Source organism: Pleurodeles waltl, chromosome 10 (genome assembly GCF_031143425.1).
Source record: "Pleurodeles waltl isolate 20211129_DDA chromosome 10, aPleWal1.hap1.20221129, whole genome shotgun sequence".
Classification (NCBI taxonomy): domain Eukaryota; kingdom Metazoa; phylum Chordata; class Amphibia; order Caudata; family Salamandridae; genus Pleurodeles; species Pleurodeles waltl.
The window spans coordinates 603292875-603308913 of NC_090449.1; the positions used below are offsets into that span (position 1 = coordinate 603292875).

A 16039-nucleotide genomic window follows, 5' to 3' on the forward strand; every position below is an offset into this window, starting at 1 on the left:
TAAGCATTTCACGTCTATAATATGTAATATTAAAATACGCTCTCTCAATACTATTGAGAAAGCTTAGTAATGTTTGGTTACTCACAAATCTTAGTGCACATTTTCTCTAGTGTATCTTGCATGTCTCCACTAAATTTAACAGTCTGTGGGCTTGGATTTTGTGCATAGCCAAAGTACTAAAGATACTATAAGTGTAAGAATAACTTATAATGCTATTCTAAAATGCGAGTTAATCAGCAAGTTGCTTAGTTCACCTCACTAGTTCAAGTGCATGCAATGTTCAACACCTCACACGTTTCTCTGTAAAATGTTATGAATTCGGTGCATTTACCCAGTGACTTGTTTTCATTTGATTTCAGGTTTGTAAGTTCCCTTACGTATTATGGCCTGAGCCTCAACGTAGGAAGCTTTGGTTTAGACATCTACTTGACGCAGCTTATTTTCGGCATCGTGGAAATACCATCTCGCGTGGGATGCATCTTCCTACTGGAGCTGGTAGGAAGGAGGACCTGCCTGGCCACGTGTTTCCTGTTAGGTGGCGCTTCCTGTCTGATAATTATTGCCATTCCAAATGGTAATGTATTTATTAGAAGCATCACAAAGTATTATCTTGAGACAGCAACAAATTAAAGTTCATTATTATTCTGTTATTATGGCAAACTGCAAGCAAATATGGAACTAATTACAAACTTATTAATGGCTTAAAGATGTTTCCACCTCTAGGGCCGCATTATGAGTACCCTGGAGGAGGTTCCAACATTTGACTCACCCAGTAAAATCCTACACCACCTGATTCGATATTTACTCTCTGCAATAAATTGCGCCTATAATCTGTTTTCCCAAGAAATTGGGGAAATAAAGGTGGATATGGTGCTCATGTTCTATTTTCTTATTTTCTTTTCCTCCATTACATTTCGACATGTTTGATCTCAAATTTATCTGGAGTTGTGGACTTTATCATTGCCTGTAAAATATATCTATCCATCTATATCTGTATATCTATATACATCTATGCATATCTATATATATATTTATCAATACATATATATATATGTACCCAGTGGCGATTATCTCTGGGTAGTTATAGCTAAGTCAGCTTTTCCATATACCAGGCGTTTTTGGTCTGCTAATAACTTTGGCTCTGTTTGATCAATCGTCACAAAATTGACCAAAAAAAAAACAAATTCACTTCAGCTTCTTCGTGAAAAGCTTCCCAGTGATCTGTCAAGCGGGGGCTGATAAAAAAGGGGGGGGGGTCCCAAAAGCAAATTTCCCCATAGACTTCTTTAAGCAACGCTTTTGCAAAATCTGCTGATCAGAATTACAGCAAACTTGCCAGGAAACCAGATCTTGGTACGAAGATTGTGCCTTTTGTGGTTTGGTGTAAATCGGTTCAGGAGTTTTTGAAAAATAAAGGTACAAAAAATATTTCTATATCTAGACGATTGGGTCCGAGGAACTCCTGTGAGAGTCTTGCAGGAGCGCCAATTAAAATATTCAGTGTTTTGATATGGTCAGGAAGCGTTTTTCTTTGGGACAAATTCAGTGCTTTAGGAGTAAGACTTTGATTGGCTGCCAGAAATATGAGAAAGATATTGCTGGTAGCCATTACAGGACTCAGGGACTAAGACCGTCACACTCGCGATGGCGGTCGGACCGCCACAGACAGGGTGGTCCGACTGCCCTATTATGACTGTGGCAGATGTGCCACAGTCTGACCGCCGGCACCACCTGGTTGCTGCCTGTTGACAGCCTGGCGGTCTCGGCGGTCACAATTCGCCAGGGCAGCAGCACTGCCCTGGGGATTACGAGTCCCCTTTCCGCCAGCCTTTGCATGGCGGTCTCACTGCCATGAAAAGGCTGGCAGAAAGAGGGTGTCATGGGCCCAATGGGGGCCCCGGCACTGCCCATGCGCTTGGCATGGGCAGTGCAGGGGCTCCCATGGACAGCTCCATCGCACATTTCACTGCCCGAATTATGATCAGTGAAATGCGTGATGGGTGCTGTCGTACCCGACACACCACAACATTGCCGCTGGTTCGATTACGAGCCGGCGTCAATGTTGTGGTGAGTTTTCCACTAGGCCAGTAGGCGGGAACGCTGCTTTCGCCTGCTGGCCCAGAAGAAAACTCCTAATAGGGTGGGCAAAAGACCCCCATTACTGGCGGTCTTTTGTCTGCATCGGCTTCTGCGGTCCTGTGAAAGGACCGCCAAAGTCGTAATGAGGTCCTAAGTCCCCCGTCCTGAAGTTAAAAGAAAAATTATGTAAGGGGGCAGGATAGGGATACTCTGTGTCCTTAGGCTCTCTGGGAGTGATCCAGAGGGATCCTCCTGTGCCAAAATAAACAAAATAATTGTCAGTTTTTGCCACAATCCCGCAGGACTCCATGGGATTGCAGCAAAAACAAAACAATGAAATGGTGGCCACCATTTTTAAAAATCATATGGCAAGGGATTGTGAGTAGGGTCCCCCTCCTTGAGCCTTTATAGACCCTGACTCCGGGGCTGTGAGACTTTTTAAAAAAGGGGTGGTCCATGTGGCCCCCCGTTCCTGAGCCTTTATAGACCCCAGGGACCCCATCTTCTGGTGCCGGCTCAAGTCCCTGTCTGCGGAGCCCAACCCTGGGACAGAGTAGTTTCCCTGCCCGCACCAGCACGGGCAGGGAAACATGTGTTTGCTGTAGTCTGGCTGGAGCATTTTTAATTCTCCTGTCAAACAGTAACAAACTACTAAGTCCGCTACTAGCCAGCAGGAGATTTAAAAAATGCTCCTACCAGCTGCGAGCAAACTTTTTGTTCTGATTCCCAGTCCACACTGTTGCAGGCAGGGAAACAGAACACATATTGCTCCTGCCCAAAACAAGAAAGCATAGATAGTTGCTCCCTCAAGTGGGAGCAATGCTGGCTCCTGCACCATATGGGGAGCTGGCTAGGGCAGTGGGCCTGCTGGAGCTCTCCCCACAGCCCCTAGTGTGTGCTCTGTGGGAGCCCCAGGTAGGCACCAGGGGCCCACCTCTCGCCACAGGGGATGCTGTCCCTGGACTGAGAAGGGTCTGGGATGCGGACCGCATGGCTTCCTCCCCTCTTCTTGTTAAATCTAGCCTTGGGAGATAGAGTCCTCAGGCCTTTGAAGGCTCCAAGGGGGGGCCACGTGCCACCCTTCTCTTTTTTATTGGATTGGCCATGGGAATGGGATCCCTGGGGCCTATAAAGGCTTGTGGATGGAGGCCACTCAGCCCCCCCCCTAACATTTTTTATTATATTTTGCCCTGGGGTTGGGGTTCCTGGGGACTATAAGGCTCAGGAAGGGGACCATGTGACCCATTCCACTTAGAATTTTGCCCTGGGGATGGAGTCCCAAGGGCCCAGGAAGGCTTGGGGAGGGGGGTGCATGCCCCCCTTTCACTGTTTCTTTGTATTTTGCCCCAGGGGATGGGATCCCTGGGGCCTACTGAGGTTCAGAGAAGGGGCCCCATGGACCCTCACCTTTTTTAAATGATTTTGGCCTGGGAATTGGGGTCCCTAGGGCCTAATGGTGCTTGGACAACGGGGCCTGAACTCCTTCCCCCTTTTTTTTGGCTCTGGCCCTAGTGGATAGGGTTGATGGGACCTGCTAATGCTGGGTTAGGGGAGCCACATGTCCCTCTTCCCTTAGGATTTGGCCCTGGGAGTTGGGGTCCCAGGAGCCTATTAAGGCTCAGGAACTGGTGCAGGATGCCCCCTCTCCTTTTTTGTTGGTTTGGCCCTGGGGGATGGGGTCCCCAGAGCATATTAAGGTTGGGGAGTGATCCTCCAGCCCCCTCCCATATGTATATATGTTTTGTTCCCAGGGGATGGAGTCCCGGGGCCCAAATGCAACCTTACCTGCAGCACTAAAGGCTGTATTTGTAGAATGGGGTTGTCAGTCTGTGGGTGATTGGCTGCCTGCCAGTCCAGGCTCTGTGGCCAACTCCCCGCTGCACATGGCCAACTCCCCACTGCACAGCATGGGGTTGGATGGCTGGGGCATGTGGGCCACGGGCCCTTTGGCCATCCCCTCCATGGTGCACAGCCAAAGGCTATGCGCATTGTAGAGTTAGCTGCCTGTGGAGACTTGCCATGGCTACAGAACCACCAACTCACTTCTGCGCACAACGAAAGGCCATGCAGGGTGGAGGGGTTGGCTTTGTGTTTAGTAACAAAAGATTACTTTATGTTAAACAAACAAAATCACTGAAAAAAACAAGGGTTCAAGTAATGTTATAGGTAGGTGAAATGTTCAGTAATAACGTAGTGTTTTGCGTCACCAAAGTCTGTGCGTGGCATGGGTTAGTAGGCTGTGTGTGGTTGTCTGCCTTTGATTGGGCTGGCTTCCGGGCCTGGTTCCAGGCTCTGTGGCCAACCTCCTGCTGGCTGCCTGGGGGTTGTGGTCCAGAGGCACTATGGCCACCCCCCATTGCCCACAGCCAAAGGCCATGCACATTGTGGGATTAGCTGCCCTGTGGCCAACCTGCAGCCATCCTCGCAGTGTGTGGTTGGCTACCTGTGGGGCGGTTGGAAGAAGGGCCTGGCCATAGGCCAGGTCCTGCGGCCAACTACCCTCCATGCACAACCAAAGGCCATGCTTGACGGGCAGGTTGACTTCATGTTTGGTAACAAAATATTACTTTACGTAAAAATAAAATAAAAAACACAAATTCACTGAAAAAAAAAAACAGAGGCTAAAGTAAAGTTATAGTTAGGTGAAATGTTCAGTGATAACGTAAAGTTTTAATCTAAAAAGAACACAAAAGTTTGCCAGTTATATTTATATTGATCTGAAGTAAATATAATTTATTCCCTAAAATAGCTATAACTTGCGCTCTCACCATGCACTGCTAATTACCCCACAGATTACATCACTCTTGACATCTTCTATGACTTCATTGATAATATCACTGCAACATCTCCAATGAAATTATTGATGACAAAACTGTGCATGGTGAGGGGCGAGGTATTGTTTCTGTAGGGCAAGTATGTCTTGAATTTTCAGGTGGAACACTGTCCCTGGGTGTTATAGATGATTGTCATGCAGAGATGAGTACTTCTGTGCCATCACACTGCCACTCTACTCTTGAAATGCATGTAGGATGCACTGACTTCATGTGTTTCCACATTCCTGATGTCCTGTAAGAATACTTTTTTGTGGTGCTGCAAAAGAAATCCTTACATATATACGTCAGTGAAGATTTTAGTAGTGACCTTGTTCTCCTGGTACGGATGCTAAAGAACTGCCAAACTAAGGATTCCTTCACAGGTGGTAAACATTGTTCCCGCTCTTTCTGAAGTCCTTTTCCTCGTTCATGCCATTTGAGAAGAATTCCCTCAGAAAAATGACAAATGACAAAAGAAGCAGGAGGGCCTAGCACAGGATGTCTTAGGAGAAAAGTGCTAATCCCAAATGAAAATGAAAGGGTCGGATCTTTAAGTAAGTTATGCTAGGCAGTGATTTCAATCATTGAGAGATCGTATAGCGTGTGTTATAGGTACAGCAGTATCGCAACATCAACAAAGAAGTCACATTCACAAAAAGACTTAAGGGATCCTCATCAATCCAGTTAGAAAAGCTCTAGGCTGAAACTGTAATAAAAACTTTATTTCATCCGAAACATAACTTTCAATATTTTTGTTGGTCTCTTGTTACTCCTGAGGCACTGGAACAGGACGTAAAACCCATATGGAACTCAGAATTAGTTTGGTGAAAAAAATAATACAGTTCATAACACACATTTATCTATTATTAACATTATAGCATACTATTGGAAATTCCCTATACAAACTAAGGGCAAAATTATGATTATAGTTTGAAAATTAGTTTTTGCCTTATGTTAAAAAACTCTAGGAATTCCCTGCCAAAAAAACAAATTTTAAAGTGATGTTACACTTAGATATTGTAAAAATATCTTACTTTATTTTTTTTTAAAACACTGAAATTCACTGAAAGAAATGTTTGGTAAATGGATGTTATTGTTAGAAGACAATGTTGGTCATAATAATGTCTTAAGCCCAAAAAAATACCTGTTAGAGTCCAGCAAGCCAACGTGCACTCCACCATGCACTACTTGTGACCCCACACATCACATCACACATGACAATCAATTAATCAAAGCATTTGTAAAGTGCACTACTCACCCGTGAGGGTCTCAATGCGCTGAGTGGGGGGGCGCTGCTACTGCTCGAACAGCCAAGTCTTGAGTGTCTCCTGAAGGTAAGTAGGTCCAGTCTGCCGCAGGTGGGTGGGAAGAGTGTTCCACATCTTGGCGGCGAGGTGGGAGAACGATCTACCACCGGCGGTCATTCTGAGGATGCGTGGGACGGTGGAAAGGGTAAGGTCAATGGAGAGAAGCTGTCGGGTCAGGGTGTAGAAGGAGAGCCGTCTGTTGAGGTATTCTGGTCCAGTGTTGTGCAGTGCCATGTTCAATGACATCGATTACACTATTAATGACATCATTGATAACATCACTTATGATGTCACTCAATGTACTGGGTTCAATTTACTCTACAAACCAGTACAGTATTTGGAATACGTAAATAAGTACTAAATGACACAGAATCATGCAAATAATTAATAATTACATAATCATATATTCTTCTATAAAATAATTATAATGGAGACTATTTTCTGTAGACGAAGAAGCTCCATTAGGTGGATAAGCCTCTACTCCCACAGCATTTTTTGTCATGTGCACAAGCTTTCACAGAGAGTTCTCTTCCTTCAGAAAACCAATACCCATTATGTGCCTAATCCCCTGCTATGCTCTGCTTTCAGGCTGTACACACCTCAGCACGGAGAGGCCACTTCCTCCAGACAGCAACACCCATTAGGTGGCCAAGCACCTACTGCCAACAGCCTAAACCCTTTGCACAAGTGTACACAGAAGGTTTGCTTCCCTGAAACACCCAAGCCCCATTAGGTGGCTGTAAGAAATTGGGCTATTAGTTAGGTAGAATTTGAGGCCTGCACAAGTAATAGGTCAACAATTTCTCCTTACTAGAAATGAAGCTCCCCATTATAGCACTTAACTCTCTCAGGGTAACAAAGTAGAGGAGTCCAAGGCCTACTCAGGGGATGTGGTGTGGGCTAGTTTTTGCTGGCACACAAAAATAACATTCAATAAAGGATTGTCCAGTCAGTGCTTTTTCTTTGTAAAAGGAAATGTACATTTATGGCACACACACATAGACATACACCCACACACACACTACTAAATACTACTGCATTTATTTACAAATACACACCTCAGGTAGATGGAAATATATTTGGTTATATCCTGAAATCACGTTTGACTCTTACCAGGTCATATCCCCCCACAATTACAATACTCATCCATCCAAACCATAAGGAACAACACAATATAGGAGTTGTCATGTTAAATTAAAACAGGTCTATTGGCTTTGTCAGGGGGTTGGTACATTATAATATAAGGCAAGCCTATTAGTTTTGTCAAGGGGTCACCACAGTAAAAAAAACAATGAGCACATAGGAAGGTTCACCATTATATAACTGAATTCAAAAACTATGTTTAAAATGCAGTGATTTTTGTAAATGAAACATTTGCAACATTTATGAAAAATGGCAGTCATTAATGTGATATTAAAAAGCATATAAAATCAACGTAACTTGGGTATGAGTCTTTCTTGTACAGTTTTAGGCCACATAAAATTCAGCCACAGAGCCAACTACCCGAGGTCTCTGCCCTCTCAGGCTGTAGAACAAACGTTCTAGCTGTGGAAGGCTTTAGGCATAATGTAAAAACTCCCAAATTAGGTTTCCTAAAACCTGGAGACATAAGGTTAAGTTTCAAAAGTTAGAGGGGGGCTTACTGAACCACCTGCAACTCCCATGTCACTTGCAAGACACAGTGGTGCCCCTGCTATCCTACCATTCACAACAAAGCACAATTCTTTATTCAAAATAAACCCCGCAGGGCACTAAGGGATGCTCCCAGGCCAGGAGCAGTGAATATGTAATTAGTGTGCCCTTCTGCTTTGTTTATGTACATCTGGTCTTTCTTTGTGTTTCCTGTGAGAGATGCCCTGGTTCGATTGAGGTCTCCCCAAACCTTCTGCCATGCTGAGGCAGCACGGGGAGCCCACTCCGGCAGTTGTATTCTCCAGCCTTTGTCCTACTGGGCGGGTTGGTCCCCTTCAGTCTTCTTTCACTGGGTGGGATTCTGCTTTTGGGGCCTGAGGATGGGGTCCCCGGCCCCTGCTCTTATCTTTGGGGCTGATGAATGGGTTCCCGGGCACCTTTCAAGCTAGCACAGGCCTGGGCGATTGGGTCTCTGGGGAGAGGGACCCACGGATTACCCTTCCAGGCAATTGGACACGAGGCCCTCACTACGAACCTGCTCACGGCACTATAAAACAACCCCCCACACACACCACAATCTCCTGCGAATCCTACGAACAGCATTCATAGCGATGATCCATTCACACAGATCCCATACACCACAGGCACTTCCACACTGCACACTCAGCACACACCACACACCTGCACATTTTTCACTAGGCACAAACCACACTCAAACACCAACCCCTCAACCCAACTGCACCCACATCCAAACACCTCCACCCCACCAACCACCCCATACTGCACCCTACACACACTACACTCCTCCCCACACACAACATGGCACATCTAAAGCACCCATGTTTCACTGACAATGAGTTGAGGGTCATGGTAGATGAAATCGTCAGAGTATAGCCATACCTTTTCGGAGCCCAGGTACAGCAAACATTGTTGGCAAGGAAACTGAGTTATGGCAGATGATCATTGACAGGGTCAACTCAGTGGGTACACACCCACGCACAAGGGAGAACATCAGGAAGAGGTGGAACTACCTATGGGAGGAAGGTACGTTCCATGGTGTCCAGGCACCAGATCGCCCTGAACAAGACTGGCAGTGGGCCCCCACCTTCACCCATTGAGTTAACATCCTTGTAGGGGAAGGTCTTGGACATCATGCATCCTGAGGGCCTGACTGGAATCATCGGAGGGCTTGACTCTGGTAAGTCAACAACACCCCCAGACACCAACCACTCCTGCCCAGTATGCGTCCCCACCACCCATCACTCCCCAATCCACCCCATCTCACACTTCTGCACCCCCCCAGGCACCCCACACCCCTCCCCTGCAATCCACACCACCCCACTGCCACCATCCCCACACAGTCACACCCTACTGCTCGGATACCAAGCACAATGCCAAGAACTAAAACTCCCACAATGCAACTCTCCCTACACATCAGAGAATCACAGTCCCACTTCACAGTGGAACACCTGCATGGAAAACCATAGCACATGCCACACCAACTGGGAGCCTCAATTGCGTTCCAACACATGGCAGTGACAGCAATGTTATCCACAATCCTCAACCCTTGAATGCACGTGGAAACAATGGCACAATCCGCATCCCCCAAACAATGTCTGGATTACTGCGGCTGTCATTGCCATCAATGGGAAGCAAGTTAGACTACACGATGCATCACATAATGGCCAATAAAGACATCTCCAAAATGGAACTCACTCCCTTTCCATCCACAGGTCCTGCTGCCACCCACCAGCAGATACCAGGATCAGACAGCCCTCCCCAGGATGAAGGCCCCAGCGGATGTCTGGACAGTGACGACTTGCCTGGCCCATCAGGGATGACTGGTCAGTCCATACCTAGCAGCCCCACCATGGACACACCGGACTCCCCCTCCATGTGGAAACTACACCACTGCCAGCCTTTCGTTCCAAAAGCAGTGCCCCAGGGATGGGTCAATCAGAAGTGTGCCCTACAGTACAGGGGTAAGAGTCAAGGGCACACACTCAAGACAATGAAGGTCCTGATGCTACTGGGATTGGGCACACTGGGTCAGGGGCACAGGGGGCCAGAGGTAGTGGTAGGGGACCTATGGTCCAAGGGTCGGGGCTGCCACAACAACAGACTGCCCAGGCGGTCCTTTCCCAAGTCCTGGGTGCATACCACCAATCTCAGGACACAATGAGCCACATACTCACAACCGTGCAGGAGAACCAGAGGCTGCAGAGGGAACACCATCAGGAGGCCATGCAGCAGTGGCAGGCCCTCAATCCCACAATGGCCTCCATTGCAGGGGTGCTCAAGGAACTAACCACCATCCTGCGTGAGTCCTCCACCCACCAGCAAAGCCCTTCTACTAGCCACAACCCAACAGAGACCTCCACTACAGCGGCAGCTAGTGGAATGGAGGCCCTGCCTAAGGACCTGCAGACCACCAGCACACCTCCCCCTGTAGATGCGGGACTCCCACACAAGCAAGAGCATCCAACCAGACATCCTGCAAGAACTGATGCCAAGACCTACACCACCGCCAGAAAGTGACCCTCTCCTTAACATTCTCCCTTGTGTGCCACGGAAACACCCTGTTGGCTGTCCACTGTCATCTCTCCATTCCCCCATGGCCCCCTATACTGGACCCGGACCAGGACTACACACAGCTGGCCTGACTACACTAATGAGTTCACCCACCATGAACCCACTCATAACCCCTTGAATGTGTCAGTCACAAATAAACACTATTAAGCACAGCTACTGTCATCCCATTGTCCTGCCAAAGTTTGTGAGAGTGACAGAAGGGGGAGCAATATGCAGCATGGATGATAGTGGACCAGGAAGAGGCTGGAGACATGTGTCAAGGGAGGCAACAGGTGATGCAGGAACCAGAGTGCACCACACAAATGTCCTGCAAGTAGAACAATACATATACACTACAATTACAAAGTCCCAAGAGTGAGTTGGCAAGTGTCACATGCCCATGTCAGGCCGACATACCCAAGACAACCATCCCCAATGGTCCTCCGATCACAGCAGCCAAAACTAAACTTAAGGCGTGTTCCACAGTTAATACAGTAATGTTGCACTGCCTCCCAATGAGGACTCTTAGAAGAGGTAGCAATACTGTTGACACCACAATGTATAGCACACATATTGCAGTTGATGTGGCAGTACAGAGAACAATGGAAAGCAGGGTGATAATTGAACTGAAATGTGCACAGTAACAACTCTATTGATGGGGAAATGTGACCTCCCCAAACCCACCCAGAGGTAGAGCTGCACCCAATTCCACTAGTGCTAACAGACACCTGGAGGATCTATGTCATAAGGCAGCCATGAATACAGGTCACACAACATACATCTGACACATGCCTGTAGCTCGTGGAAGTATTGTTGCGTCAACCCTGCTCTGGAGTTAGCTGCATCCTCATCATTTTCATCCTCTTCACTCCTTATCTCCCCTTCATAAACCACTGGTCCAGCTGCCATCTCCTCTGCATCCAGCAATGGGATCTGATATATCAGGGCCAGATTGTGCAGCATGCAGCAGGCAACCATGATCTGGCACACTTTCAGGGGTTTATAGAGCAGGGCACCTCCAGAGACGTGTAGATAGCAGAATCTGGCCTTCAGTAGCCCAAAGGTCCTTTTGTTCACACGCCTTGTCCTACCGTGGGCCTCATTGAAATGGTTTTCAGCATCTGTAGTTGGATGTCTCACAGGTGTCAGTAGCCAGGAAAGATTGGGATAGCCAGAGTCACCTGTGTGCACAGAGGTAGGACCCATGTCAAGACCAAGAGGGAGTTAGGGCAGAGCGTGAAGAGAGTTGAGTGTACAGGGGCACACATACAGTTGTATGCATACTGATGAGCCAGGTCGGGTCCCTCTGTAGGGGTGCCATTGTGTGTGGGACGTTGCTGTTCCGCAGAATGTAGGAGTCATGCACAGAACCAGGGAATTTGGCTGTCACTTGTGAGATACTTTGGTCAGCGAGACACACCACCTGCACATTGATAGAATAAAGGTTTTTTCTGTTCCTGAACACTTGTTTATTTCTCCTGGGTGGCACCAAGGCAATGTGTGTACCATCTATGGCCCCTATCACATGAGGGACATGTGCCAAATCGTAGAAGGCACCTTTGACAGTGGTTAAATCAGCATGTTGGTGGAACCTGCTATAGCAGGGCAGATGTCTTAGCATGGCATACAGTACATCCCTCAAAACGTTACTGAACATCGGCTGTGACATTACTATTGTGAAGCCCACTGTCATCTGGAAAAAACCCTTTTGCAAGAAAGTGGAGGACTGACAACACCTGTACTGTAGGAGGGACAGCATTAGGATGACGGATGGCAGGCAACAGATCAGGCTCCAACTGGGTCACCAGCTCCATGATGGTGTGATGGTTCAGGCAATATGTCTGAATGACTTGTCGCTCTTCCAGGGTGGCAAGGTCGACTAGGTGCCGGTACACAGGAACATGTCTCATCCTCAACATTGCACCATATCTGAGAATAGGAGCAGGAATAGGAGCGGGAGAAGTCAGAATAAGCTGCATTGACTGTGTGAACACAGTAAAGCTGTGCAATAGTTACAAAATATCAGCCATGACGCCGCTAACATTCAGCCACTATCCAGTAAATACACGTAAAATGGCAGCCACCTGTCCTGCATGCACAGGACAGATGGAAGTGACCTCATACCGCTGATGTTAGACGCTGTGGCGGTAGGCGGTCTCAACCGCCATGCAACTCCTCATTGGATAACATGTTTGTCTATGGGAGACTGGAGCCAATGGTGATCGTCGTCGGCATTGAGAGTGATATCTGTGGGAGACGTGACCGCCATTTCATGTGGCAATGCTCACTTGACTCCTGACATTCCTGCAAACAAGACCTCCACTGCGTGTGCTGCTGTGTTCTGACTCTGGTAGCCAAGATGCCACGTCCTGCAGGTGATAGGGCCCCAGCCTCCTCTCAGGAGGAACTTGAGAAGCTTGTGGAAGGGGTCCTACCCCTGTATGGACAGTTGTATGGGGCACCAGAGCAGCAGGTGGGTCTAATGTCACCGTCCTATCTGATAGTGATGTGGATGTGGATCTAATGCATTGGGACATGGCAGATAGAGTGGATGCCTGAAGTTGGGTGAGGAGTCTGAATGTTAATGGTGTGAAGACATGTGAGTGTGGGCATGAGATGTGTGTTGTCCAATGCTGTCCCTGTGATGCCACTCTACATGACTTTCTCATTCTGTCTATGTCACCCATGCAGGTCAGCGCCCATCAGAAGAAGAGGATTTGGCGGGCCATCGCCAAGCAAGTGCGGACCCTCGGGTCCATGCCCAGTGGAGCACCCACTGCAGAAAGAGGTGGGAGGACCTGAGCTGCTGGGCCTGGAAGACCGCAGAGGCCCAGCTGGGGATGTCCTCCCAATGAGGGAGGGGTGTCTGTCAGACCCTGACCCCCCTAATGGCCTGCATTTTAGCGGTTGCCTACCCTGAGGTGGATGGGTGCTTGAGGGTAGCACAGATGCCACAAGGGGGTAAGTACACACTCTGACCTCGTTAATGTGTTGCTTAGGTGGGTGTGGGTTGAAAACTAGTGGGAAGCTGTAGCGTAGGTACTAGCTAGATGCCTGTCCACTATGGGTATCAGTCACCCTGGCAGGATTAGCATTACAGATGTGTGCCCACACCATGCAGACAGTGACTCATGAGGGTAAGTACTTTCAATGTGCAATTTGTGTGGTCACCCTCAACCAAGTTTTGGAACCCACTCCCTGCCAACATCATCAGTACACCTGAGGTGTCAGGGCATTTTCATCTATATTTTCCGACCACTGTGCCAGGGGAAATAGGTGAGTCCTCACTCTGCTGCCATGTACTGTATGTGTAGTGAGGCAGAGTGGGGCAAGAAGTCAGTGTTCTAATTGTCAGTGGCTTAGTAGGCATGCTACCTACCCTTGCAGGATTCAGTTTATACAGGAGTATAGGAATTGCTTGCAAGTGTGACTAGTGTCGCTCACATTAAGTACATGGGTACAATTGTACCACCATCAGCAGTACACATCAGCATAGCTGAAGTTTATCCCATGGTCTCCTACTGTTGTACCATGTATAGGGGAGGAAATGGCACAGAGGATGATGTTGTAAATCTGTGTGACTGTTGTACTAGCATTGACCCATTGCACCCTGTCTCTCTCCCCCTCCCTTTCCTTCTCTGTCTTTGCGTGCATCAACATCACCTGGTGAAGGAGAAGGGGCACCTGTGAGTGGGGAACCAGGAGGCTGAATTCAGTGGAGATGAGGGGACCAGTGGGATGGAGGGTGAGGGGAGTGCCACAGGGGAGACAAGATCAACCACATCATCTTTCCTCCTTTGATGGTGGCTACCTGGCGGTGGAGGACCCATCTTGGACCACTCCAGTTACATCCTTGTCTGCCACCCCACATTCCAGCACTGTCCTCCCTGTAGCTCCCCACCTAGTTGCCCGTGCCTGATCACCCCGGAGGGTGGGCATCTCCTTCGCCGCAGGCACCTCTGCCCCCACCCCAGTCAACCCTGCAGCCCTCCATGAGGAGGCTATTGACGTCCTGAGGTCCATCTCTGTGGGACAGTCAACCATCATGAATGCCATCCAGGGACTGACATCGCAGATGCAGCAGACCAATACATTCCTGGAAGGCATTCACTGTGCCCTGGATGGCCTGCAGAGATTGTTTCAGGCTCTGGCCTCCTCATTGACGGCAGCCGGTGTCCCTTCTTCTTCTGTCCACCCTCCAGCTACCTGTTCCCAATCCCACATTCCTCTCCTCCTCTATCCAAGGCACATTTTCTGACCCACATACATCCACCTCGACAGACACGGTACGCAAGGACAAACATAAGTACCACAAACGCTACCACTGCCATGCACATACACACAACATTCAGGTGCAGACTTGACAACATCCACTCCCCACACCGACTCACCCACCACAACCCCCTCACAGCCACTAAACTACTCACACCTGCAGTCACCACCTCATCAGTCCCAGATCCTGCCACAAGTGCACTCACTGTCACCATCACAACATCCGACCCGCATACATTCACCTCATACACCACATGCGCACTCAGCAAGATTGTCAACACCCCCACATGCAGCACACCCACCCTACCTGCAGACACCACCACAACATTCACTCACACATACCCCTCCATCTCCCTGCATCTCCTCCCCCCTGCTCCCACTACATCTAAACGCCCACAGTCACCCACCCAACAGTCATGCAGCACACACATGGCATCCAAGCACGTACCTGCACCCAAATCACCTCCACATACTCACCTCTCAACCACTCTCTCTTCCTCCTCTCCCATACCTTTCTGCCATGACCGTCCCTGTGCCCCCACAAAACATTTTCTTCGTGAATTTTTCCTGTTCCGCACCAGTAAACTAGTCCCTGCCCTCCCAGGTGCCCTGTCACCCTCCCTACACCTCTGCCTTCCACCTCCCATTCCTCCCCTGGTCGCCCCCATGCCACTCCCCTACCTAAGAGTTCCACCCCCACCAAGTCCACAATCACCCCTCCCAAGCCCAAACCCAAGACCACTCCCCCAAAATCTAAGTCTAAGCCCAAGCCCAACCCCCCATCCAAGCCTAAGGACCCCCCTCCAAACCCAAACCTAAGGACCTCCCCTTCAAACCCAAACCCCAACCCCTACCCCCTAACCACTGAGGTGTCTACCTGTCCCATTGATGCCCCTGCCCAGTGAAGGCAAGCAGTTTGCAAACAGGAGTAAAGTTGGGCCCTCATTCTGTGCCCAGTCTGCAAGGGGGCACTATGGACATTATGGACTGGGCCCCTTTGTACATAGTTATTTATATTAGATTTTAATTTTTAATATATCGCACCACTGCACCATTGGTGTAGATGGTAACAACCTTGTCCTGGCTTTCCTTCCACTCAATTTACGTGCCACGGCTTCTGTGGACATACCTGTGTTCCTGAAGGTGAGGGTTCCCTTTTGAGTGATTTGTTTCCGCCAGGCTTTCTGTGGCGGTGCGACTGCCTCGGAAATCCTGGCAGTGTGCAGCCTTGTAATAGGGTCGTGGGAAACAGCCTCACCGCCAGCCTGGATATGCTTGCTGCCGACTGCAGTGGTCCCTCCAAAATGGTGGTTTGGGCGGCGACTTGGGTGTGTTCTGTTGGGTATATCCCCGTGCTCATAATAT

The 16039-nt window shown here is 48.7% G+C and overlaps 1 protein-coding gene across 1 annotated transcript in view; it reads left to right on the top strand.

Annotated features, from left to right (window-relative positions):
- Nucleotides 1-16039, top strand: part of LOC138261748 (solute carrier family 22 member 13-like) — a 394165-nt gene that overhangs the window by 333893 nt on the left and 44233 nt on the right. The window contains exon 7 of the mRNA XM_069211069.1: nt 360-574. Coding sequence (XP_069067170.1) covers nt 360-574 — 215 coding nt within the window. The remainder of the gene's footprint in view (nt 1-359; nt 575-16039) is intronic.